The sequence below is a fragment of the Pan paniscus genome, chromosome 21 (assembly GCF_029289425.2).
Source record: "Pan paniscus chromosome 21, NHGRI_mPanPan1-v2.0_pri, whole genome shotgun sequence".
Classification (NCBI taxonomy): Eukaryota; Metazoa; Chordata; class Mammalia; order Primates; family Hominidae; genus Pan; species Pan paniscus.
Genome location: NC_073270.2, coordinates 21204050 through 21230584, shown reverse-complemented (window position 1 = coordinate 21230584; position 26535 = coordinate 21204050). Strand labels below are relative to the sequence as shown.

At 42.7% G+C, this 26535-nt stretch overlaps 1 protein-coding gene across 7 annotated transcripts in view; it reads right to left on the bottom strand.

Moving 5' to 3' along the window:
• CFAP61 (cilia and flagella associated protein 61) overlaps nt 1-26535 on the bottom strand; it is a 305696-nt gene that overhangs the window by 15624 nt on the left and 263537 nt on the right. For all 7 annotated transcript variants that reach the window (XM_055104782.2, XM_034947210.3, XM_055104783.2 and 4 more), the window contains one exon: nt 6315-6405. In XM_055104782.2, coding sequence (XP_054960757.1) covers nt 6315-6405 — 91 coding nt within the window. The remainder of the gene's footprint in view (nt 1-6314; nt 6406-26535) is intronic.

The following is a 26535-nucleotide window of genomic DNA, read 5'->3' as shown; positions in this document are numbered from 1 at the left end:
GGTGTGTGCTACCATGCTTGGCTAATTTTTTTGTATTTTTACTACAGACAGGGTTTCATCATGTTGGTCAGGCTGGTCTCAAACTCCTGATCTTAAATGATCTGCCCGCCTTGGCCTTCCAAATTGCTGAGATTATAGGCGTGACCCACCGCACCCAGCCTCCCCTTTGTTCTATTAAAGTGGTGTATTACATTGATTCATTTTTATATGTTGAACTACCCTTACATTCCTGGGGTAAATCTCACTCAGCTGGGTGTTTAGTCCTTTAATATGCTGCTGGATTTGGCTTGCTAATAATCTGCTGGCTATTTTTGCTTCTAAATTTAAAAGGGGTGTTGGTCTGTAAGTTTTCTTTTCTTGCAGTGTCTTTGTCTAGCTTTGGTATTAGGGTAATGCTGATCTCATTGAATAGTTCCAACCTCTTCTATATTTTGGAAGAGTTCAAGAGAATTGGTGTTAATTCTTTAAATATTTGATAGAATTCACTAACAAAGCCATCTGGTCTTGGGCTTTTCTTTGTGTGAGGTTTTTGATTATTGATTCAAGGTCTTTACTTGTTATAGCTCTGTTGAGATTTTCTATTTCTTCTTGTGTCAGTTTTTAGTTTGTTCTTTTTTTTTTTTTTTTTTTTTTTTTGAGATGGAGTCTTGCTCTGTGGCCCAGGCTGGAGTGCAATGGCATGATCTCGGCTCACTGAAACCTCTGCCTCTCAGGTTCAAGCAATTCTCCTGCCTCAGCCTCCTGAGTAGCTGGGATTACAGATATGTGCCACCATGATGGGCTAATTTTTGTATTTTTGGTAGAGAAGGGGTTTCACCATGTTGGTCAGGTTGGTCTCGAACTCCTGACCTCGTGATCGGCCCACCTTGGCCTCCCAAAGTGCTGGGATTACAGGCGTGAGCCACTGCACCCAGCCTAGTTTGTTCATTTCTAATAATTTGTCCATTTCATCTAGGTTATGTAATTGGTTGGCAAATAATTATTCATGGCATTTTCTCATAATCCTTTTTTATTTCCATAAGGTCGATAGTAATGTCCCCACTTCTATTTCTAACTTTAGTAATTTGAGTCTTTTTTCTTAGGCAGTCTAGCTAAAGGTTTATCAATTTGGTTGATCTTTCCAAAGAACTAACTTTTGGTTTTATTGATTTTCTCTATTTTCTTATTCTCTATTTCATTTATCTTTGTTCTAATCCTTATTATTTTCTTCTGCTGGCATTAGGCTTACTTTGGTTTTCTTTTTCTAGTTCCTCAAGTTATAAAATTAGGTTATTGATTTGAGTTGTTCTTTGTATGTAGGCACTTATAGCTTTAAATTCTGCTTTCTTTGGATCTCATAAATGTTGGTATGTTGTATCTTAGTTTTCATTCATCTATTAGCATTTCTAATATCCCTTTTTTATTTCTTTTTTGACCCACTGGTTGCTTAAGAATGTGTTATTTAACTTCCACAAATTTGTGAATTTTTCCAATCTTCCTTCTGTTATTGATTTCCAGCTTCATTCCGTTGTGGTTGGAGAATATAATAATTTTAATCTGTTAAAATGTATTGACACTTGTTTTGTGGCCTAACATATGGCCTATCCTGGAGAATGTTCCGTGTGCACTTCAGAAGAATGTGCATTCTACTGTTGAACAGAGAATTTCATCCACGACTGTTGGGTCCACTTGGCTTATAGTGCTATTGAAGTCATCTATTTCCTTATTGATCTTCTGTCTGGTTGTTCTAGTCATTATTGAAAGTAAAATACAGAAGTCTGCATTATTGTTTTAGAACTATTTCTTCTTTCAATTCTGCTTTTATTAATATATTTTGGGGTTCTTTTGTTAAGTGAGTATATGGTTATAATTGTTGTATCTTTCATAAAGGATTTTGAAGGATCATTTTGACTGAATAAAATTTCACCTTGGTCAGTGATGCTGTGGCTTTGCCTGCAGCTAAATAATGCAGTGCCAGTGTTCCTCTCTTTACCTCCACAAGAGCATTTCAGATATCTTGGAAGGAGTTTGCTTTTTAAAAATAAATGTTATGAAGATTTTTTTTTTTTTTTTTTGAGACGGAGTTTTGCTCTTGTCGCCCAGGCTGGAGTGCAATGGCATGGTCTGGGTTCACTGCAACCTCCACCTCCCAGGTTCAAGCAAATCTCCTACCTCAGCCTCCCGGGTAGCTGGGACTACAGCCGCTCACCACCATGCCCAGCTAGTTTTTTGTATTTTTAGTAGAGACAGGGTTTCACCATGTTGGCCAGACTGGTCTCGAACTCCTGACCTCGGGCGATCCACCTGCCTCGGCCTCCCAAAGTGCTGGGATTACAGGCATAAGCCACAGAGTTTTGCTCTTGTCTCCCAGGCTGGACTAAAGTGGCACAATCTCAGCTAAATACAACCTCTGCCTCCTGAGTTCAAGAGATTCTCCTGCCTCAGCCTCCTGAGTAGCTGGGATTACAGGCACTTGCCATCATGCCTGGCTAATTTTTTGTATTTTTAGTAGAGATTGGGTTTCACCATGTTGGCCAGGCTAGTCTCGAACTCCTGACCTCAGGTGATCTGCCTGCCTTGTCCTCCCAGAGTGCTGGGATTACAAGCATGAGCCACTGCAGCCGGCCCATGTTATAATGATTCTAATCTTCATAACAGATGACTTCTAACAATATTCATAGATAATAGATAGATAATGGTCTTTTCTTCCTTTCTTTACATGTGGAAGAAGAAAATTGATATACCAAGCTCTAGGATATGATAGTTAATGGGATTGAACTTGTGTACTTCCCTGAAGACAAGGTAGAAGATGAAATAAATGGTTTACATCATTTGAATATTTTAAAAAAATTAATTTTAATTATTATGAGTACATAATAGTTGTGTACATTTATGGAGTACATGTGATATTTTGATACAGGCATACAATGTGTAATGATCAAATCAGGGTAAATGGAGTATCCATCACCTCAAGCATTTATCATTTTTTTTGTGTTAGAAATATTCCAATTCCACTCTTTTAGTTATCTTAAAATATAAAATAAATTAGTGTTAACTATAGTCACCCTATTGTGCTACCAAATACTAGATCTTATTCATCCTATCTAACTGTATTTTTGTACCCATTAACCATCCCCACTTTATCCACCCACTTCTTGCCACCCTTCACAGCCTCTGGTACCCATCATTCTACTATCTCCAAGAGTTAAATTGTATTTTTTTTAAGCTCTCACACATGTGTGAGAACATACAATATTTGTCTTTCTGTGTCTGGGATATTTTACTTAACATAATGTCCTCTAGTTCCATCCATGTTGTTGCAAATGACAGGATTTCCTTATTTTTATGGCTAGGTAATATTCCATTGTGTATACAGACCACATTTTTTTTTTATCCATTCACTTGTTGGATGCTTAGGTTAATCCCCTATCTTGGCTATTGTGAGTAGTGCTGCAATAAACATGAGTGTGTAGGTATCCCTTCGATATACTGATCTCCTTTCTTTTGGATATATACCCAGCAGTGGGACTGCTAGGTCACATGGCAGCTTTATTTTTAGCTTGCTGAGGAACCTCCAAACTGTTCTCTACAGTGGCTGTACTAATTTTCACTCCCACCAACAGTATGTGAGGGTTCCCCTTTCTCCACATCCTCGCCAGCATTTGTTACTGCCTGTCTTTTGGATAAAAGCCATTGTCACTGGGGTGAGATGATATCTCACTGCAGTTTTATTTCTCTGACGATTAGTGATGTTAAGCATTTTTCATATACCTGTTGGCCATTTGTACCTCATTTCAATATTTGAGAAAAGAAATTATGATTACTCTTTAGTGCAGGCTATTCATTTTATTTTATTTTCCTAATACCAGACTCTTTGGTGAAATTCCTGTATATCTGATTGTGTGGCTGTCGTTTCCACAGCAGCCCTTCTCCACTGTCACCTCCACTGCTGCTCGTGGTGGCCAGCCCTCACTGGGCCACTCTTCTGTGCCATCGCACACTTCCCCTCTGCTACTCCTCCACAGCTCTCTGAGGTGGGACGGCTGGCCCCGGTTCTGCAGGAATGGGAGGGTCTGGCAGAGGCCACACTGCATAGTCCAGCTGAGCTAGGCAGACACCACTCTATGCATCACCACTTCCTGTGGCCTTTCCCATTTGACAAACGAAATGCTGAACATAGAACAATCCTCCAGTGGAGATTTTTTTCTTCCAGAGGTTTCATTTTCTGGAAATCTACAAGACCCACAAGAATGGCTGGAGGGCCTTTAGTGTGTCTTGGGCAAAGGTCCGTGGCCACTTCTGGTCTGCTGCCTGGGCCCGCTGTCCACACTGAGTTCATAAATGGGTCCACAGCAAATATCCGTACACAGGTAGAAGTTTGAGGGTATCTCAGTGAGTTGTATGAAAAGTGGTGGATGCCTTGGGCTTGACGGTTTCCATGGCTTCCCTTTTAAGCTTTAAGACTAAAACCCCCTGGCTTTGTGCACAATGTTAACTGAAGAGCTCAGATCTGGGGTTAAGAAAGACAGAGGCACAGAGTTTTGATGGGATCACTTGGAAACGAAGGGCCCTTTACTGTAGGGGCAGTAGGAAGCTGCGGATGACATTCTGCAAGGAAGGAAGGTGTCTGAGGAGCTGAGCATTCAGTGAGCCCCAGCCTTACAACTCGGGTTCAGGTTTCCAGTTAGGTTGGCCTCCTGCAGCCCTGGGTGAAGTGTAGGGCTCTGTTTGGCCTGCAGCATCTTTAGTGGATTCCATTGCCACATGCACGCCTTCAGCAGCCTCTGACCTGGGCATTCAGCCACCCAGCCCTCCACTTCCCTCAGCTGCATTTACTTGCTGGATCCTAAGCCACTGCTGTTTGGTTTTAACTTTAAACCTCTGTTTCCCAATCTAAGCCTGCTTCAGATTAGGAAATGATTTACAGTTCCCAGCTGGACCCTGGGAGTGAAACTGAAAAGTGGGGGCACTGAGGAGAAGGTCCCAGGACACGCACTTCGGCCCTGTATGGTTCAGTAACCATGTTCCCAGCTTTGGGGTGAGACACCCCGGAGTGTGAAGCTTGCTGTGTCACCATGGAGCTGATTTAAAATCTCTAAGCTGGTCAGGCGCGATGGCTCACGCCTGTAATCCCAGCATTTTGGGAGGCCGAGGCGGGCGGATCACCTGAGGTCAGGAGTTCAAGACCAGCCTGGCCAATATGGTGCCCTGTCTCTCCAAAAATACAAAAATTAGCTGGGTGTGGTGGCGGGTGCCTGTAATCCCAGCTACTCGGGAGGCTGAGGCAGGAGAATCGCTTGAACCTGAGAGGCAGAGGTTGGAGTGAGCTGAGATCACGCCATTGCACTCCAGCCTGCACAACAGAGGGGGACTCCATCTCAAAAAAAAACAAAAACAGAAACAAAAAACTCCAAAAACCCCTCTAAACTTCAGTTTCTTCACTGGGAAAGTCAAGATGATAACAGTGGCTCCTCCACTCTCCTTAAATCACAGCAAGAGCTGTGATTAAGTGGGGCATGCACTGGGAACAGGGTGCGTGCTCCCTAGCAGTGCCGTCCAATAAGGCGCGTGGGGGCTCCCAGGAGGAAGTGACAATGGAGATGTGGGAGTTGCCTATGTAGATGGTAACACGAGGTAGAAGCTAACCCAGGCCCCAGCACTTGGCTGAGTGAAGCAGGGTAGAGCCAGGCTGGAGATTCAACCACTCTCTGAGCACAGCTGTTAACGTTCCACAGTTCTGCTAGAGATTCTCATATTGAAAGAAATATTTTAACTTAAAGTTTCACAAATACCTCACTATTTATACTTTGGGGTCAAATTTCTTGCTGAGCATGCAGCCCTTGGGCTACGCAGCCTAATGTCCAGTTAATTCTGTAGTATTTTGAGAAAGAAGTTCTGGTTATAAAAGGAGTGTGCTTTTGAGGCACACTGGATGGCTTCCCTGTACATCTTTAAAAGAACACACACACACATATGTTCCGCAAATGGCTGGCAAACACAGGCAGAAACTAAAGGAATGCAACGTTCGTTCTTGAGGGCAAGTAGATGCAACTCAGATTCAGTTTTCTGCCAGCACTCTGAGCTGATCAGAAAAATACAGTTCTTTAAAAAAAGGAAAAAGAAATTTGCCCCCATAAAAAGATTTAAATAAAATCACTTCCCCTGAAATAACACAGTCTGCATTTACATGCTCCGCAGTTTGTTTATATGAGATACTGTTGTTTTAAAAAGTAAAACCATAAAATGGGAATGTAGGGGAAAGTTTAAATGATCAACAGCTATCAGCTGCTTATAATTTGCAAGGAATAATCCACATATCCATTAATCACTCTTACCTCCTTGGAGGCTAAGATTTGGCGTAACTCTTTCCTGAGATCAATAAAACGATCGTGGAACAGGGCCAGGCACCACGGCTCGGTGAAGTAGCTGGTAAGGAAAGAAGAGACTCAGTGAGCTGGCAACCCTCTCATTACCACTAATAAAGTATTTACCTGCTTTTTTGCCTTTATAAATTACAGTTCTGGCCTCATTGCAATCGTTTGCTCATAAAATGTCTTGTGGAACAGCCTGACCAATCAATTTTTTAAATGGATGTTCCTGCTGTAAGGCCAGGTCCCATAATTACATTTAAAGTGGTTTAATTCAGAGCTGGGGCAAGACCCAGTGAAGAATCCTGATTTTATCAGAATTTAAAAGCCTGAAGACTTGTAAAGAACGGTGTCTCCATTATCTGCCCTCGTTTGAGAAAAACAGATTGCAAGATTAACTGCTGCATAAATAAATTAAATTTGGGTAGACAATAACACAAATGTTGTTCATCATTAAGCTTTCTAGATTAATAATGGCCAGAAAAACAGGCTGCCTTGGTGCTGCAACATGCTGTTCGCACGGTTGCATCGATGCTTAATTGAATCTCTTGTAGGAGAGCTGCATTTTTTGGTGTTCATATTTGCTAACTTTTCACTGAAAGTTGAAATGCTTTCTTATATGGAGAACAATAAGATTATCCTTTATTTAACTGGAAAATTTGATGCATTTTTGGAATAACCAAGAACTCTTATTGGTATTTTAACTCTTACTTTAAGTGTCTTGGAACAGGCAACTTAACTGCTTCAGGGTCAAAGCCACGTCGCTCAGGTGGGCTTTGCTCTCCTCTGGATGGGAGCTAGCTGTCCTTATTACTGTTTATGGATGTTGTGTGTGCGCACAGGGTAAGGAAAAACCTGGTGCCCCCATGTGAATGGGCACCTTCCGTTTTCCAAGACGTAAAAGTTAGTTCTTAGGGATGGAGGTAAATTGTCCCAGGGGCCACGGGGGCACTAGAGGACAGATACGACGCCGAGAGTCTGTGTTAGGGACAGCCTGGCACTCAGCAGTATCAGGCCTCACCCCACGCCCACTCACTGGATCAGAACACGGCATCAGTTCCTGCTGACTCGCCCGCGTTGCTGTTCAGGTGGTATGTTCATCCAGCTGTTAACACACTGTCTTTCCTCAGCGGCTGAAATCCCCCATGTTTGTTTCCATGGCACCATCGGAGCTCCCACCCCCTTGGTTTTGGGGGTCTACGGCCACCTCCGTCTGGTGGCGGAACCGCCTGCTCGCTGCTTTCCTCATTTCCAGTGCTGTCTGTTCCAACAGCCCAGGTGCTCTCGGGCCATGCTCCCTGCCCGGCGCCTTTACAGCTCTGCTCTCTGTGTTGCCCGTCGGGGACCCTTCATCGTCTGCTTCAGAGAGGGAGTTCTGTGAAGTCCCACTTCCCTTGGGAACCCACTGTGGTCTGTCATGAGCTCTGGCCCTCCATCTAAACACCCAGGTTCCCACAGCCTTATCATGCAGAAGAGCGTCACTGCCCTAAAAAGCCCTCTGTGCTCTGCCTACTCACCCTCTCTCCTTGCCTCCCTCTGAACCCCTGGCAAATTAACTTTGGAGGAACTTGAATTGTATTAGAGAAAATGGGGGCTGTGTAGCAATTTTTGTAAAACATTGAAAAAAATCCTAGTGTCCAGGTTTTATTTCAGAAATAGAGTGGTGTTCTCCCAACCACACAACAATACACATCACACTTGCCAGCAACTCTAAAGGGAATGGATTTGCGACTTGAGGCTGTGCACTCCAGGTGCCCATGGTGGCTGGCCCAGGGCTGGGCCTCGGGGCCCAAGCTCCTGGCAGAGACCTGCATGGTGAGGGCAGGGCTCAGACCCGGCTGCTTTCCCCTATCCAAGGAGAACTTCAGCACCAGCTACAGGCTCCCAGGTGAAGGTGGCCAGGAGGAGTGAGGGTGTCTCGGATCTTGTGGGCTTCCTAAAATCATCCTACAGCAGCAGCACGGCAGCTTTCGTCATTCAAACTGGAAAAGCTCTGAATTTAACCAAACCTATTTTACAATTGATCGTAACGTTGAGTCAAATGAAGGTGGTTTCCTTTTGATACAAGAATGTTAGGAAGAAATTCTGCTTTAAGAAAACTTTTAGGAACCAGGTATGATGTGTCATGCCTACAATCCCAGCACTTTGGGAGGCCAAGGTAGGAGGATCACTTGAGACCAGGAGTTCAAGACGAGCCTGGATAACACAGTGAGACCCCCATCTCTACAAAGAATAAAAAAAAAAAATTAGCCAGGTGTGGTGGTGACATATGCCTGTGGTCCCAGCTACTAGGGAGGCTGAGGTGGGAGGATCACTTGAGCCCAGGAGTTTGAGGCTGCAGTGAGCTGTGATCACGCCACTGCACTCCAGCCTACGGCACTCCAGCCTAGGTGACAGAGTGAAACCCTGTCTCTAAAAAAATAAAAATAAAAGTTTTAGACCTCCCCCAGGTTGAACGATTTCTATGCTTTAGGCTCCTTCTGTATCCATAGGAAGGAGAGGGGCATCTTGGATCCTGGTGAAGCTTAGGGCCAGGTTTCTGCATTTTTGGCCGCCAGGTACTATGGTGCTATCAGCATTCGTGATGAGCTTTTGGGAAATTTGTATTTCCATGAATATTGTGAATTTTAAAAATAAAAAATATTAACTTTTTCCCCCAATTTATATTCAAAAGGGGAAGACTACTAGGAGCCATGAAGTAACCCACACAGCCTGCCGTCTAGAAATCTTCAGGAGAGAGGGCCAGGTATGCACATGGCTCCAACATGTTTTTTAAGGGGCTGTGTGCACGTGGGCATCAATGCCACAAAAATCATTTTTGCACAGCTGGGAGAAAAAAGTTACACCTCTTCAAGACTGAAATAGAAGACATTACTGTCTCTGTTCATGCTGCCAATGGCCAGCCTGGTTTATCTGGGAGGACTTAAATTCCCCATCACTTCTGCAAGTAATACACTTTTCCAAGAAGCCCTGGAAGATTTTGACTTGCGGAACTGAATTAACCATTTCTGGTCGATATAGTCCGATCATTAAGCAATTGACTAGACGTCTCCAGAGGTCATCCTTGCCTGCTCATCCAGGCAGTTACATCGACAGACTCATGAACTGAGTGGGGATGTGAAGGCCGGCTTGGCCATTAGACACGCTGAAGGCTGAGGAAAGCTGATCAACATAACACACTGGGAGAAATTGTAGGAAAAAGTCCAACACATCTACGGGGAAAGAGAAGTGGTAAAGGTGTCCTTTAAAGGCCGGGATCTCAAGTCCAAGGCCAAGGCCTTCCTGGCCAGCAGGAAAGGAGTGCTGCGACTGCAGGCCTGCCCGTTCCAGCATTGGCACAGCATGGTGGTCCGCGCTGAACTATGCACCAGGTGGCAAAGAGGAGGCGGGTGGCAGGGAAGAAACATATCACTTTTTCCAAGATTTTTTTTAACAAAAAGCATTCTAGTTTTCTCTTGGCATGAAAAAAAAGTGTCTACTTTTAGAGCTGTTCACAGGCTCCCCAGCTGACACTCACGCCTGCAGAGAGGGCTGCTGGAAAGTCAGGAGTCACTTTTCTCCAGGCAGGCAGCTGCCGCCAGGGAGGCCTGCGGGTTTCCTTAAGGAATGATGCTCTTGCTTGTACATGTCTTTTCTGGCACGGTGGAGGGCAGACTGTTCTCCTTCTAAGATGCCTGCCCGAACCTCAAGCTCAGCCATGAGTGTCAATCTTGTGATGCCAGAGGATACAGCATAGCTGGTGGGGCTTGCCTCTCTATGAAGCAGCCTGTGTCCTGTCTCCATTCAATACACAGAAGGCAGGCAGTGATAAATATCATGGTAGCAAACAGATACCCAAGGCCAGGTATGATATATGGACGCATCTACTTTGGCCTGAATGACATTTGGAATTGGGTTTCAGGCCTTTCTTTGATGAGTCAGATTAGGCAATGCTGTGTCCTCATTTTCGTGTGGCAGCTATCAGCTCAGTTGCCAGGGATGGCCTCCGTGGTTCGTCCTTGCTTTCCCACCAGTCTGGCCAGAATTGCTCCTCTCCATTGGTCACAGCAGGCAGCTGGGTGTGCCAACCCTGGCAAGAGGTCTGGGTGAGAGGGAGGCAGGATTGTAAACACCTTTCCTAAAGCCCCTGTGCCCCATGACCTCTTCCATGGTGGGACGTCTGCTAAGAACACTAGAACCATGTCCTAGCTTTCTTTTTTATTCTATCCATCCATCCATCCATCCATCCATCCACCCATCCATCCATCAATCCATCCACCCATCTATCTGTCCATCCATTTATCTGTCCACCCATCTATCCATCTATCCATCCATCCATCCATCCATCCATCCATCCATCCATCCACCCACCCATCTATCCATCCATCCATCCATCCATCCATCCATCCATCCATCTATCCATCCATCCATCCATCCATCCATCCATCCATCCATCCATCCATCTATCCATCCATCCACCCACCCATTCTGTCCATCCATCCATCCATCCACCCATCCATCCATCAGTCCATCCATTTATCCATCCACCCATCTATCTGTCCATCCATTTATCTGTCCACCCATCTAGCCATCTATCCATCCATCCATCCATCCATCCATCCATCCATCCATCCATCTATCCATCCATCCATCCACCCACCCATTCTGTCCATCCATCCATCCATCCATCCATCCATCCATCCTAACAGGTCTAGTGAGGCCTTCCTAAACCCTGTCTCCTTATTTCCAGTGGCTGCTTTCCTCTGGTCCTCTTCCTCTGCTGCATCACACCACCCCTCAACAAACATCCCTTCCTTCCCCGTGCTTCCACGTAAACTTTCTCCCTCTCTTCTCTGTCCCAGGTGTCTTCAGAGCTTCTGACATTAACGGCTGCAAGGAAGGAGAAGACCTAGGGTTCAATTATTTGCCATGAATCGAATATGGCCCTCACGCCTGTGTCAAACATGTGAAGGGCACTGAGGGTACCATGGTGAGAGAAAGCCCCTGCCCCCAGAAATGCACACATGGTGGGTGGGGGTGGAGAATGTCAGAGCCACTTATGATGGCCTGGCATGGCAGGGCTGCAGAGGGGTGCACGATGGGGAGGCGGGGGCTGGAGTGTGCTCTACAAGGCCTGGCACTGTGACCCTCTTGACCTCACTTCTTTGTCCTCTCTGCAGCTTCATCCCTAGGCTACCTCTCTTGGGCTAGTGTTTGCCAAACTTCAGTCACTTGGGAATCAATCGTTTTCTGTGTGACTACATTACTGAATACTTCCAAATTTTCTTAAAAGAAATTTTTTTTTTTAGAGACAGGTTGTTGCTTTGTCACCCAGGCTGGAATACAGTGGCACAATCATAGCTCGCTGCAGCTTCAAACTCCTGGGCTTAAGTGATCCTCCTGCCTCAGCCTCTCAAATAGCTGGGACTATAGGTGCACACCATCACACCTGCCTAATTTTCTATTTGGAATCTTTTAGAAACGGGGTCTTGCCATGTTGCCCAGGTTGGTCTCAAACTCCTAGCCTCAAATAATCCTCCCAAGTAGCTAGAATTACAGGCACCAGGCGTGGCCCAAAATTTTCTTTACATTGATTTGTCTTTAAAAAAACTGAAATAATTACTTTTGTCTTGTCCTAAGTAATGATACCTATGAAATCACAGGTTTGATGTGCTTGTTATGTTTTATTCTAATTCCTGTTGGAACAAATCCATCATTAGTAAGATGTGGCTGTGCTGCCTGAGCTATCCTGCATACCACCTGGTGGGTGCTTGCTACACTCTGGGAGGCATCCTATTCTATTATAGCTTCATGCTGGAGGCACACTTAGATTCATCTGGGGATGCAAACCCACAGACTCTGTTGCACACCATTTCTGTGCATTATCTCATTTCATCCTAATTCTAATCCTAGAAAGTGGGACATGCTGGCCCATTTTACAGATGAAGACATAGATTCAGAGAGCTTAAATGAGTTGCCCAAGGTCACAGAGTTAGTAAGTGGCTGAACTAGGTCCTACCCATAGTTCTGTGTAACCCATGCTCTGAACAACTGTGCAACCAAATCCTATTTCCTTACGCTTTTTCCCGAGTCTTTCTAGCAACTCTCTTAATCACCCCAGTTTCCCAAGTATCCCCTACATTAGCTAGGATTAGATATGACTGAAATTACAGAAAGTTTCAAAGTAACTGTGGCTTTCAAAAGGCAGAAGTGTATTTTTTTTCATGTAGAGAAGGTCTAGATGGGGAGTCTAGGGCTGCCAGGGTGGTTCCATGGACATCAGAGCAGAGTACATTCATAGGGGCCTTGGCCTCATGATTCAAAATGGCTGCTGAGCTCCAGCCATCACATATATGTTCTGGGATGAAGTATGGGAAAAAGAGGACTCATCTGCTTTCTTCTAAGGAGAGTTCCTGGAAGTTTCACAAAGCACTTCCATTTATATCTTATTGGCCAATGGTTCGCCATATGGCTTTCTTGGTTGCATGGGAGGCTGGGAACCACTGTCATTTATTTTAGATATGATGTACTTCCTTATAAATCAGAATTCTGTTCCTGAAGGGGAAAGAGAGAATGGATGTTTTATCAGCTGTGATACCCCAAAGACTCTACAGCATCTACTTTTAACAAAAATCTTTTCTTAAATTTATGAAAATTGGGAGATGTTTTTGGTTGAGGTTTCCAGAGCTAGAACATGTTTATCACTCTAGACTCCAACTACTCCAAAACCGAACACTCTGGGGGAAAAAACCCACAGAATATTTTCCATGTGTGACTTCTACCTCCAAGCCAGTGGGAAACTCCCTGTATCCTCAGAGTCCTACATGTTCCCATCTGGCCCAACCTGGCTTAACTGCAGAGAACAGGCACAATTTGCATTCACACTGTCAGGTAGGGTTATGATCATTTTATTCTACTCATGAAAGAATGTAAATTCATGCATTTCAGTACAATTTTCAAAAATAAGAATAGGAACAAGTAAGTATTTCTAGTTATTCCTGGGTTTGCTTGGAAATGAGACCCCATGACACGAGCAGACACAGCCCTGATGCCCTGCAACAAAAAATCCCAAAGACTGAAATGGAAATCTGACTGACTATTTCCTTGAGTTCAGCCTGAGTTTGCAAGAATCTGTATCCAGTCAATTTTTTGATTGCTTTGAGGCAGATCTAGAAAGGTAAGATTAATGATTTGGAAAGCAAAACCAACTAGTTCTTTGATGACCAGTTGTAATTGTCACATGCTATGATCTACATAACCGAAAGAGCAGCAGCCTCGAAATATAATTTGGCTGTGGTCTCATTGTCACAACACAGAGCTGGCCTCAGATGTTTCCTGCTCTGCAGAAAAATGGCTTACAATTCATTGGCACTAAGACTGAAATTCTAATTTTCAGCAGAAATCAGCTATTTTCTGAATGGCTTGTAAAATTCCTCTCTCTTAATGCTACAGAGCACTGTTTTGCCAATGATCCTGGTTTACCTGGGAATTCAGAGGCTAACACTATGGCCACACACAGCGGCTTATGCCTGTAATGCCAGCACTTTGGGAGGCCGAGGCAGGCGGATCACTTGAGGTCAGGAGTTGGAGACCAGCCTGGCCAAGATGGCGAAACCCCGTCTCTACAAAAAATACAAAAATTAGCAGGGTGTGGTGGTGCATGCCTGTAGTACCAGCTACTTGGGAGGCTGAGGCAGGAGAATTGCTTGAATCCGGGAGGCAGAGGTTGCAGTGAGCTGAGATTGTGCCACTGCTCTCTAGCCTGGGCGACAGAGCGAGACTTTGCCTCAAAAAAAAAAAAAAAAAAAAAAAAGAAGAAGAAGTTAACATTGCTTAAAACTAGGTGCCTTCCACACCCTGGGCTCCCTTGCCTGGCAGCGCTGGTGCTGGGAGGCACTGCTTTGCAAGGCTTTCTCTGCTCCAAGTGCATGGATTGCCTCTGCTGGAGGCCACTGGGACCAGCATGATGTGTGTTGTCTGTGAGCTGAACACCCAGAGCTATCTCAGAGGGAAATCCTGACCAGCCCACAGGCCCCACGACCTCCCCTGATGAGGGAGGGAGGCTGTGCTCTCTTGCAAGCACAAGTTTTCCTTTAGGTCCTTTGATGTCTATAAGAACACAGAATCTGACCTTCTGTGCCTTCATCAAGTCATATTTGCTCTGGACAGGACCAGAAATTCCCTGCCACCCTTGCAACCAGAGTCTTAGTTTTCAGAATGTTGAAGAATTACCTGAAGGATCTGTCTGCTGTCCATTTGTTTTTCTGAATCCCAGACACTCAGCCCAGGAACAGCTTAGAAGATGGAATATGTTAATTCATGAATTACGAATCTAGCCAGTGCTAACATTTCTCTCCTTGCTCTGATCTCTAAGGAGTGGGAAGCCACACATGTGGGCTGAGTGGGTGATCCATTCTCAAGATGCAAGTTGACTAAACAAAGACCGGTGCTTGCGTTGGTGGTCTCTCCATCTCAGCTCAGATTGGTGTTGCTGACCTGGCCTCAGTTTCCCGTTTACTAATGTCCTTTTTCTTTTTACCCCAGCTCTGCCGCTTGTCAGCTTATGTAATCTGGAGCTAGTTAGCTTTAGTCTCTCTTAGTCTCAGTCTTCTTAGCTGTAAAACGGGGATGATGATGGTCCTTCGTTCCAAGAGTTACTATCCGAATTCAAGGAGACACTCCAGGTAAAAGATTTGGCGTTATGCCTGGCACAGGGGAGAGGCTCCGTATCAACGATTATTACTGCTATTGTTCTTAATTATCCTATTGCATATGTTTGTATAGGCTGCTTCACATCCTTTCTGGTGTGAATCAGAACTAAAATATTAAAATACTTTTTTGTTTGCTGCTTAATTCAAAGAAAGTCTTTTTTTGGCATAACTGCAGTTTTTCTCCTCAGGGAATGCTTTTCCTCCATTCGAAAGTACTGCATAAATTAATTTGCCTGCCATTTTATAGAGCAATAAAGGTAAGAGGACATCATAACTAGCCTTCTTGAAGTTTTGTCTTTCACTAAAGATTTATGTGGAAATAGGCCAGGTACAGTGGTTCATGCCTGTAATCTCAGTGCTGTGGGAAGCTGAAGTGGGAGGATTGAGGACAGGAGCTTGAGACCAGTCTGGGCAACACAAGGAGATGCTTGTCTCTACAAAAATTAAAAAATAAAAATTAGCTGGGAGTGGTGGTGCGTGCCTGTAGTCCTAGTTATTTGGGAGGCAGAGGCAGGAGGATCACTTGAGCCCGAGTTTGAGGCTGTAGTGAGCTATGATCATGCCACAGAACTCAAGCCTGGGCAACAGAGTGAGACCTTTTTTAATTTAAAAAAGAATTCTGTGGGAACAAATAAAAATTGCATGGAAATTGTTAAACTGAGGCCTTACTTTTTTTGTGTCCGAATTGACGAAAATTAAATACAAACTGTCCAAATGGAGTTATTTCTTTGCTGTTTTGCCTGCTTACTACATTGGGTGAGCCAAGTAAATCAAAATAGTTAAACCAGTTGTTCACTGAACATATTCAGATGGCAGTTAGGAAAAGTGGCCCCGGAATTAAGGCCCAGGCATTCTAAAGCCCAAGCAGGCTGAATTTTCTTCTGACCTGTCTGACTTTTGGTCTTACTTGCCAGAGTGAACCAGTTTTCTTGTAGAAATAGCATAATGTTTATACACTTAAGAATTTTGTTTCTATTTAAGTTTATCCTGAAAGCACAGCCGCGGGTCATTCACACACTTTGCCATGGTGGGAAGCTGGGTTTGGCAGTGCCTTACAGCAATGTCTGCCGTCAGGGTACAGGACTGAGTCCTAGTGCTCCGCCTCTTCCCTTTTAGTCCATCTACAGTATTTCTTTGCACATTGCTGGTTTCTTAGGGGCTGCACTAATTGAATTTGCACAATAAATCTAGTGCCCTGGAAGTTGGCCAGCTATTTACATTGATTTGTTATATAAGTTCAGCACTAATAGTATGAGGCAAGGTTAGCATTTAATTCTGCAGAAAAGGGGAAGCTCTTAGTGCTTCAGCTTCCCTTCCTGTGCCTGTCTGCTCTCATTCTGCTTCTCTCTTCATAGAGAGCACAACCATTTTCCTTTAATTAGGCTGCAGAGAGCCCAGGCCAGCATTAGGCCAGGCGGCCACTCAGCCTCACTCACAATCATGCCCATTTCCTATCTATTTTCTGTAGGAAAAGAAAAAAAAAAGTGTATATGTGCACATATAAACCCCCACGAGTCAGGGGGACAAAGGAGCCAGATAGAATGACCTTTTGTGAGGCTGAGGCTGCAAGAACTAGCAAACCCCACAGAGCAAGATATTTCACTCCCTTATTATTCTTTTGGTTAAAGTAATGGCTCTTTAAATTCTGAACAAGTGCTTAGTAGAAATATCATTGACCAGGACAGAACACACACACACCATGTTTGAAATGTGTTTAAAATAATTTTAAAAATAAATAATGAATACATGTTAAAAATAATTCTCTTTCAGCAAATAGGCTTTTCTAATTAATATGTTCCTTTTTTTTTCTAAAGCTTTTACAGAGAGAATAATAAACCACAAACTGTTTCTTCACTTTTTTTTTGTCACTCTTAGGATTTCAGGGTTGTGGTTTCCAAAAATCAAGCATGAAAATTTAACTAACATATTCCTAGTTCATATCTCACCAAAACACAATAATGAGGGTAATGGATTACAACCCACAGAAGAGTGCAGGAATCCATAAGTCCACACTGATAAAAATCAATGAATGAGTAAATAAACGGAGGAGAAGGGACAATTCTTCCTTACAGTAGGATGCTAAGTAATAAATATATAAGAATTATGGAAGTAGAAAAATCACCATTTGGTAAACAGTGCAGTAATAGTTATTTCAGCCAAGAATTGTCCATGGAGTCTAAAATTTGTAGAAGAAATTATGAGACATAAGGTATTTATATAGTCTCAAAGTATCGCTAATTAGTTATGAAGGTAAAAATACCTGTATAAATCATCTCAAAGTAGCAGTTTTCCAGGGGGAAGAACCCTGCAGCCTCCATTCTAACCAAGTGATCACAGTTAACAAAACTGCTGGGATCCAGCTCACCAGCTGGTGAAGGACACTTCAGTCAGAGAGAGGACATTCTCTTGAATTCCTCACAAGGTATCAGAGCCCCATTTTTTTAGAGCTGGGAGGGATAAGAGATTACAGATTTTGGCAACCTTCTTGTTCCACAGGTAGGAAAACAGAGGCCCACTGCTGCACCTGCTGAAGCCCCCATGGTCCGGTCCAGGAGCCAAGAGCCACCAGCGGCTTCTGAGCACTTAAAATGTGGCTGGTCTGGGCCAGGTGTGGTGGCTCACACCTGTTAATACTAGCACTTTGGGTGGCTGAGGCAGGCGGATCACTTGAGGTCAGGAGTTTGAGACCAGCCTGGGCAACATGGTGAAACCCTGTCTCTACAAAAAAATACAAAAATTAGCTGGGTGGGGTGTCACATGCCTGTAATCCCAACTACTCAGGAGACTGAGGTGGGAGGATCACTGGAGCCTGGGAGGCAGAGGTTGCAGTGAGCTGAGATGGCGCCATGCACTCCAGTCTGGGTGACAGAGTGAGACCCTGTCACAAAACAAACAAACAAACAAAAAACGGCTAGTCTGAATTGAGATGTACCTCCTGTATAAAATACACACTGAATTTTGAAGATAATGCAACAAAAATGTAAAATAGCTTATTACTGTTTTTGTATTGACTAAATGTGGAAATGACAATAGTTTTGGATATCTTGGGTTAAATATAATATATTATTAAATTAATTTTCTCTGTTTCTTTTTATGTTTTTAATGTGACCACTAAAAAGGGTACAATTTTGTATGTGGCTTGTTATATTTCTACTGGATATCACTGGTCTAGATAGAAAGGTGAAGAAAGTGAGTCTGTTGACTGCCTCCTGTGAGCATCATTTCAAATGCAAGGATGAATGTGCAGTGGGCCCAGCATCCAGAGGTGCTCTGACAGCAAGAGATGACGGACATGTAAAGAGAACCACAATACTGTACAATATTGTGGGATGATGGCTGCACTAGAGCAGGCGGGAGCTCCGCCATCACTCACAGGCGCTGCGTACAGAGGCACAGGGAGGATCTACTGAAGCACTGGAGAAGGAGTCAGTGTTTGCAAGGGAAACCAGGCCCGGGAAAGCGTGGAGGCACAAAGCAGGCAGGGCCTGCTGGGAATGACAGGTGGTTTGACTGCTCTAGCGTCCAGTCGGATGCAAGGTGGGGGGCAGTGGGTGGGGCAGACTCTAAATGCTTGTGTATGGGGCTTGGACTTTATCTCCCAAGTGATGGAAAGCCATAGGAAGGCTTTAAACAAGTGAGTGCTGTGGACATCCTATTTATGTTTCAGAACAGGTGCTCTGGAAGCCATGTTGAGGCTACACTGGACAGGGTATGGCCGGAAGCAAAGGGGCCCTGCTAAATGCAGCTGCAGTGGCAGCAGATGACTGGAGACACATTTAGGAGGTGAGGGAGAAGCGAGTGAAGGAAAAAGATCTGCAGATATTCCCAGGCCCTGGCTCAGAGGTGCAGGGAAGCAGGGGCACAGGACAGAGAGGTGAACAGGGGCAAAGGACAAGGAATGAGTCCATTCCTTTTTTAAAGTGGAGACAGAAGTGCCTGCGGAAGTCCAAAGTGGGAACGTCCAGTTGGCCAGACTGACCCTAGCACAGACGGAGCTGGATAAGGGCCCCAAGAGACAGGTTTGGTTCAAGGAAGAGATGACAAGACGGTTGATGGCAATCCCAGGGAAATCGCAGTATGTCCTGAGGGGTGGTGGGATCAGCGGGGCAGTGAGGGACACTTGAGTAAAGTGTCAGCAGAAGAAATGACAAGGAACACAGGGAGAGGGAGCAAAAGGTTGATTCCTACCAGCCAAAAACCACCAGGAACCTGGCGTGTAAACAAAGTCAGGTTTATTCAGCTGACTGCAGTAGGAAGAGCAAGGTCCCAAGGGGTTTCTTGATAAGAAGGAGTTGAGAGGATCTTGAGACAGGATTTGGGCTGGTGCCCAACTTCCACACCCCGACAATGCTTGTTAGCTCCCGTATTTCAGAGAGCAGCCATCCTATCGGGTACGAGGTGACATCTCATTCCGATTTTGATTTGCATTTCCCCGTTAAGTAGCACGTCTAACACCTTTTCATGTACTTCCTAGCCGTCTATATGTCTTCTTTGAAAAATTGTCTATTTGGGTCTTTGGCCCACTTTTAATTGGGTTATTTATTTTTTCTATTGAGTTATATGAGTTCATTATATATTTTGGATATTAACCCCCTATCAGAAGTATGGTTTGCAAATACTTTCTCTCATTTCATAGGTTGCTTTTTTGAAATTGTTTCCTTTGTTGTGCAGAAGCTTTTTAGTTTGATGTAGACCCACTTGTTTATTTTTGCTTTTGTTGCCTGTGCTTTTGGTTTCATATCACAAAAGTCAAGGCCAAGGCCAATGTCAAGGAGCTGTTCCTCTTTGTTTTCTTCTAGGAGTTTGGCCTTGTTAAGTTTGAGAGTCAAGTAAGCAGTTGTATATATCACCAGAGCTTAGAAGCAAGTCTTGCACACACTGCCTCTAAAATACATCTGAAATATGAGCATCCAAAGTACCATCTCTCACCTGGGGTATGGCTGTGTCTCCCTAACAGCTCCATTCCCCATACAGCATATGGGGAATGTTTAAAACATGAATTGGCATGTTGCTACCCTTCATGCTTTGAAACAAGGATCCCAAGTCCAAACCTCCGCATGATCTACATGATCCAGCTCTTCTGACCTTCTCTCACTGTGCTACAGCCACGCTGGCCTTCTTTTTATTCCTCAAACATCCTATACTTAGTTACTTATCAAAGCGAAGCAGCACTGAAACCAGCTGGCACAACCAGAGCTGGGGCTTCAGCATGGATTCTGACTGGAGAGAAGAGCAGTGCCTGAAAGCAAGGGGTGTTGACGCCCAAGACTGTGGGTGCTCACCTGGGGCAGATGAGTGCTGACATCATTATGAGTGACCACCCAGCAATTCATGTTACTCATGGATATGATCTACTGGGAAGAAAGATTCGTAAGAAATCCTGTGATAGGGATTTTGAGGGACTTCAAATGCCTCCTGTTTCTTCTGTTGTTTTTTTTTTTGACAGGATCTTGCTCTGTTGCCCAGGCTGGAATGAATTTCTTTTCTTCCAGGAAATCACCTTCTCTAGGATTGGGTAGATAGCTCCACTTCCTCTTGGGGAAGATCTTGATTATGTCATAACATAAACAACTAAAATAATGTTTCTGTTACCTAAAGCTGAAGGTAATGGCAGTCCAAATATATAAACATGTGACCTTAGCCCAAAGAGAGTCTCTTACAATCAAAATGAGAGCTCATGCCAGCCATTTTGGAAACATATTACATAATGTGAGTTACATTTATATTTTTTAGAGACATTTCAGTTTAATTTTTCTGAGGGAAGAAAGATAATAAGAAGGTGCATTAATGTTCCTAATTCCTGAAATATGCACTGGCCTTCGAAGTCCCTGATTTAGTCTCTCTTTAAAAAATTACTTGTTCATTGTCTCTTTCCCATAAAAGGCAAGAAGAGGACAAGGGCAGGCACCATCTCCACTACTATTTAATATTGTACATGTAATTCTAGGCAATTCAATAAAATAAGAAAAATAAATAGAAAGTAGAAGTATTGGAAAGAAAAAAGGTGCTGTTATTGTAACTGATAATCATCTGTCAAAGAAATTCCAAGATAATCTAATAAAATATGCTTAAACAAAAAGGAGTCTTCAACACAAGAGCAACATACAAAACCCACATCTTTCCCAACTACCAATATTTTTTTTAAAATCAGAAAATGTAATGAAACCAAAAGATTCCATCTACAGCAGCAACAAAACTATAAAAATACTAAAATAAACTTAAATGTAAATGTGCAAGCTCTATGTAAAAAAACCTATCAGAGTTCACGGAAGAAAATTTAAAAAGACCTGAATGGTAATATTCCATTTTATAAATGTACCCCAAATTAACCTGTAACTTCGATTCAGACTCAGTTAAAATTCTAAAAATAATTTTTATAAAGTTGGACATGATAATACATTCGGAAAGGTATAAGAATAGCTAAGAAGACTACACATTAAAGATATCAAGCCAACTTATAATGTCTCAATCATTACAACAGCATGGAAAGAGTAGAGAAACAGACAAAATGGAGCAAAGAAACAGGGTAGGAAATTCAGAAACTGAATTATTTGTAGAAAAAGATTTTGGCTCAGTGTATGATAATGGTAGTATTTCAATTACATAGGAAAAAACATGAATTATTTAGAAAGAGTTGTTGGGAAAATTATCTCTACACTTGGAAACAGTAAAATTAAATTCTTATATTACACCGCACACAATCACACACACAGTTTTCCAGATGAATTAAAGATGTCAATGTAAAACAAAGCTACGAAAGTGATAGAAGAAAATAGGAGCATATTTTACAATTTCCAGGTGGAGAAATTTTCCTAAGTAGGAGACAGAATTCAAAAAGAAGAATTTTGTTATTCTTCTTTGTTAGAGACGGTTTGATTATGTAAAAATTCCAACCTTTATAAAAAATATCAAAAACAAATAATAAAAGTGAATAAAAAGACAAGCCACAAACTGGGAGAAAATCTTTGCAAAACACATATCCAATAAAGGAATAGTAAACCAAATACACAAAGAGCTCTTAAAATTCAACAGTAGGAAAACAAACATCCAAATTTAAAAATGGGCAAAAAAGCTGAACACGTCACCAAAGAAGACACAGAGATAGCAAGCAAGCATTTGAGTTGGGCATGACAGCATGTCCCTGTAATCCCAGCCACACAGGAGGATGGTTTGAGCCCAGAAATTTGAGACCAGCATGGACAACTTAGTGAGACCTGTTAAAAATATATATACATTTTAAATTTATTGATCCCAAAATGGTCAATATGGTAAGTCACTAGGGAATTTCAAATTAAAAACAACAATGGGTATGGCTAAAATCTAAAACATTAACAACACCAAATGCTGACATGGATGTGGAACAACAGGAGCTCTCATTCATTGCTGGTGGAAATGCAAAATGGTATATAGCTACTTTGGAAGACAGTTCGGTGGTTTCTTACAAAAACTAAACACTCTTACCACATCATCCAAAATTGTGTTCCTTGGTATAGTCCCAAAAGAGTTGAAAACTTATGTCCATACAAAAACTTGTACATGTTACAGCAGTTTTATTCATAATTGCCAAAACTGGGAACCACCAATATATATTTTAGTAGGTGAACAGATAAACGAACTGTGGTACATCCAGACAATGGAATATTATTCAGTGCTAAAAAGACATGGAAGAACCTTAAAAGCATATTCTAAGTGAAAAAAGCCAGTCCGAAAGGACTACATACATACTGAATGATTCCAACATATGATATTCTGGAAAAGGTAAAACTACGGAGACAGTAATAAAATGAGCGGTTGCCAGAAGCTTGTGGGGGAGGCAGGAGGAAGGCACGAGTAGGCACAGCACAGAGGATTTCCAGGCGTGGAAAGGCATTCTGTTTCACACTGTAAGGTGGGTACATGTCAGTATATATTTGTCAACACTAACAGAATGTGCAACATCAAGAATGAACCCTAGGCCGGGCGCGGTGGCTCACGCCTGTAATCCTAGCACTTTGGGAGGCCGAGACGGGCGGATCACGAGGTCAGGAGATCGAGACCATCTTGGCTAACACGGTGAAACCCCGTTTCTACTAAAAATACAAAAAATTAGCCGGGCGTGTTGGCGGGCGCCTGTAGTCCCAGCTACTTGGGAGGCTGAGGCAGGAGAATGGCATGAACCTGGGAGGCGGAGCTTGCAGTGAGCCGAGATCGCGCCACTGCACTCCAACCTGGGAGACACAGCGAGACTCCGTCTCAAAAAAAAAAAAAAAAAAAAAAGAATGAACCCTAATGTAAACTATGAACTTTAGTTAATAATAATGTATCAATATTGTTTCATCAGTTGTATCAAATATACCACACTAAAGATGTAAATAATAGTAGAAACTGTGTAAGTGGCTCAGGGTGGAGGAGGGTATGGGGGAGCTCTGTACTTTCTTCTTACAGAGAGAAGGGCTTGCTTTGTTGCCCAGGCTGGTCTCAAACTCCTGGCCTTAAAGGAACTCTGTACTTTCTGATCATTTTCTTCTGTAAACCTAGAACTGCCCTAAAAATGTCTATTAATTTTAAAGACAGGCTGTAAAATATTTGCAATGTACATAATAAGGATTACTAGTCTTTAAATATAATAAATTCTCATAAATGAAAAAGAAACAGGCAACCTAATTAAAAATGGGCAAAGAATGACACGCAATTCACAGAAGACTAAATACAAATGACTAATAAACCTATGAAAAGATTCAGTGGACACTGAAGAGATGCAAGTTGAAAGTACAATGAGAGATACACTTCCCACTCTTTCTTCCTCCTGCAGATAGACAAACAACAAAACCTGAAATATATCCAGTGTTCATGAGGATGGGGAGAAACAAGCTCTCTTCTGTCCTGTTAGTGGGAATAACCTTTTTTGAAGATAATTTAAAATAATATTTTGATCAAAATGTAAATGTATATACCCACTGATCCAGAAATCCCATTCATGCACACAGAGATATATGTTCAGTGGTAACATTATATACAATGCCAGGACAAACTTGAAAATAACCTAAATGTTCATTAGTAGAAAAATCATTAAGTAAATTGGGATTTAGCTATTCCATGAAAGATAAAAAAGCCATTAAAAAGAGTGAGAACTATGTGTACTGACATGGAAAGAACTTCAATATTTATACAGATTCTTTAGTGAAAAAACTAGAAGGAAATATATACAGTATAATCCCATTTGAGAAACACATATTCACAAACTGAGACTGCGGTCAGAGTTGGCCAGAGGAGTGGGACTGAGAGGAGGGAGAAAAGTTCAGTTGGTTGGTGGTAATTTTTTTTTTAACAGCCATGTACAATTTTCTATCTTTCCTACTTAATCTTAAGCTCTGTGAAGGAAGAGAGCACGTCTCAATGGCTGTGTTTCAAGTAAGCAGCACACTATTGTTCAATACAAATACATTGAATGCATAAGAATTGAGAATATTAAAACAATTTTAATGGAAATAATCAAGGATATGCCAAAAAGATGTATCATCAAGAATGTTTATTGCAGGGTTAATTATGAAAACAAAAAGTTAAGAGCAGCCCAGTTAATTAAGTACGGCACGTTGGTATGGTAGAACTCTATCCAGTCGTTAAAAAATAACGCCATTAAAATAGAATCTCAAGAAATGGGAACATGTTCAGAATATGCTGAGAAGCTAAAATAGCAAGCTGCAAATCAGCATGTGAAATATTGTTTATATATACATTTTATATTTAGAGAAAAATTTGAAAGGACACACACCAAAAAAATTAACAATTGGTTTCTTTGCAATTCTTTATTTCATACCCCCGCCACAACCCCCGTGTTGGGCTCTGCAATGATCATGTACTACTTTTATAAATAGAAAACAAGACTTTATTTAAAAAAACCTCTAGAAATTTAGCTCTGCAGTTTAGGTTTTTATATGGCTTCTTTCTAGGTGCCTTTAGGTGCAGCCCTTGGCTTTTGGATACTGGCTCTGTGCATTCCATTCGTTATTAATACAACTTGTCTGTTTACATCTTAGCCATCAATACTCTTCAACTTCTGTCTATCTGCTGAACTGAGACTTTCACGTGCTAAAAATAATAAAGAACATTTTCAGCAATCATATGTTAACTCTTGGGAAGAGAATTCTCTTTTTTAAGAGATGGGTCTATTATTTGGCTTCTGGGCATTTGAATTCCATACTTGCTTTTAGGAACAAATTGTGTTTGAAAGTAGGGGACTGTCTGTATTTCTCACTCTCTTTTGAGGGCCTGAAAATTTAGGGTTGTTTGTTGTCCTTTTTTAGAAAAATCGAAGACGAAGGCTGAATAACTTCTCCAGTTCCTTTCATGCCCATGCTGAATGAGATCCGTTTATTCCATGGGGCCCTCTTTAAAGGTATACTGGCTCAAACCAGAATCCTCGCCTAGCTGAGCCTTGGCGGGAAGAAGTTGAAGTCGAGTGGCAGAGTAGCTCACAGGTATGGGGCTAGGCCCCAGGGCAGCAGCGCTTTGTCTAAGAACAGTGATCACAAAGTCAGAGCTGCATAATCTCATCATGAAGGGCCATCTGACATTATTGAAAACAAAGTCATTATTATGATAACTTTAACAGTCTCAACCCTGGAAACCACTCACAGTCTAATTCAATAAATAAGCTACTTAAGTATAGAAAGTCACAAGGAAGAACAGATTTTGTGTCATATTAGTAAATTTGATTTTCATTAATGCAAGATGAATGTCTTCTATGAAACACTTTCCTATCATATTAATAACATGATAGCAAACAGCATTCACAGGTTGCTAGGCAACACGAGGACCCTCTAATGGTCTCCTCTGTTCTCGAGAGGCCACAGAAGGAAGATGCCAGAACTCTGAGGGTAGTTCCCATTTCTTGGTAACTGTTTCTGCTGGAAGACCACCATGGGACTGGAAGGGAAGGGAGTTAATGATACCATTTACCATGGCAAATATATACCACTTCCCTCTTTCCTCCTTTACACTGCCTTACTATGTGGGAGAACAAGAATTGAGAAGGGGGCTTAGATACAGGAGGTCAAGAGTTCTCAGTCCATACCTCCTTTCCTGCACCCAGATAGGCAACAGGCTGCTGTGAAATCAGGCTCGGAAATGGAGTGAAGGCCTTGAGGTTTGTTGGAATCCGCTCAACCCCCTGCCATCCCTCTCTCTTTGTGGGGGTAGGCCCCCAACAGTCATGTTGGGACTTCATGTCAGGAAACAGGGAACGTCATTTGATCCAAGCATTTCAGTTATGTATTAATGTGCAACAACCACTCCAAAACTCAGTAGCATAGAGCAACAGCCATTTTATTATGCTCACGATCACTTGGCTCTGCTCCATGATGACAGGGGTATCAGATGGAACAATGAGTGACTGGGGGCCACTCAGATGACTGTGGCTGAAACCATCTGGAAGCTTCTTCACTCACATGTCTGGCACCTGGGTTGGGATGACTTGAAGGCTTGGCTCAGCTGGGACACTTGCTAGAGTGCCTGTATGG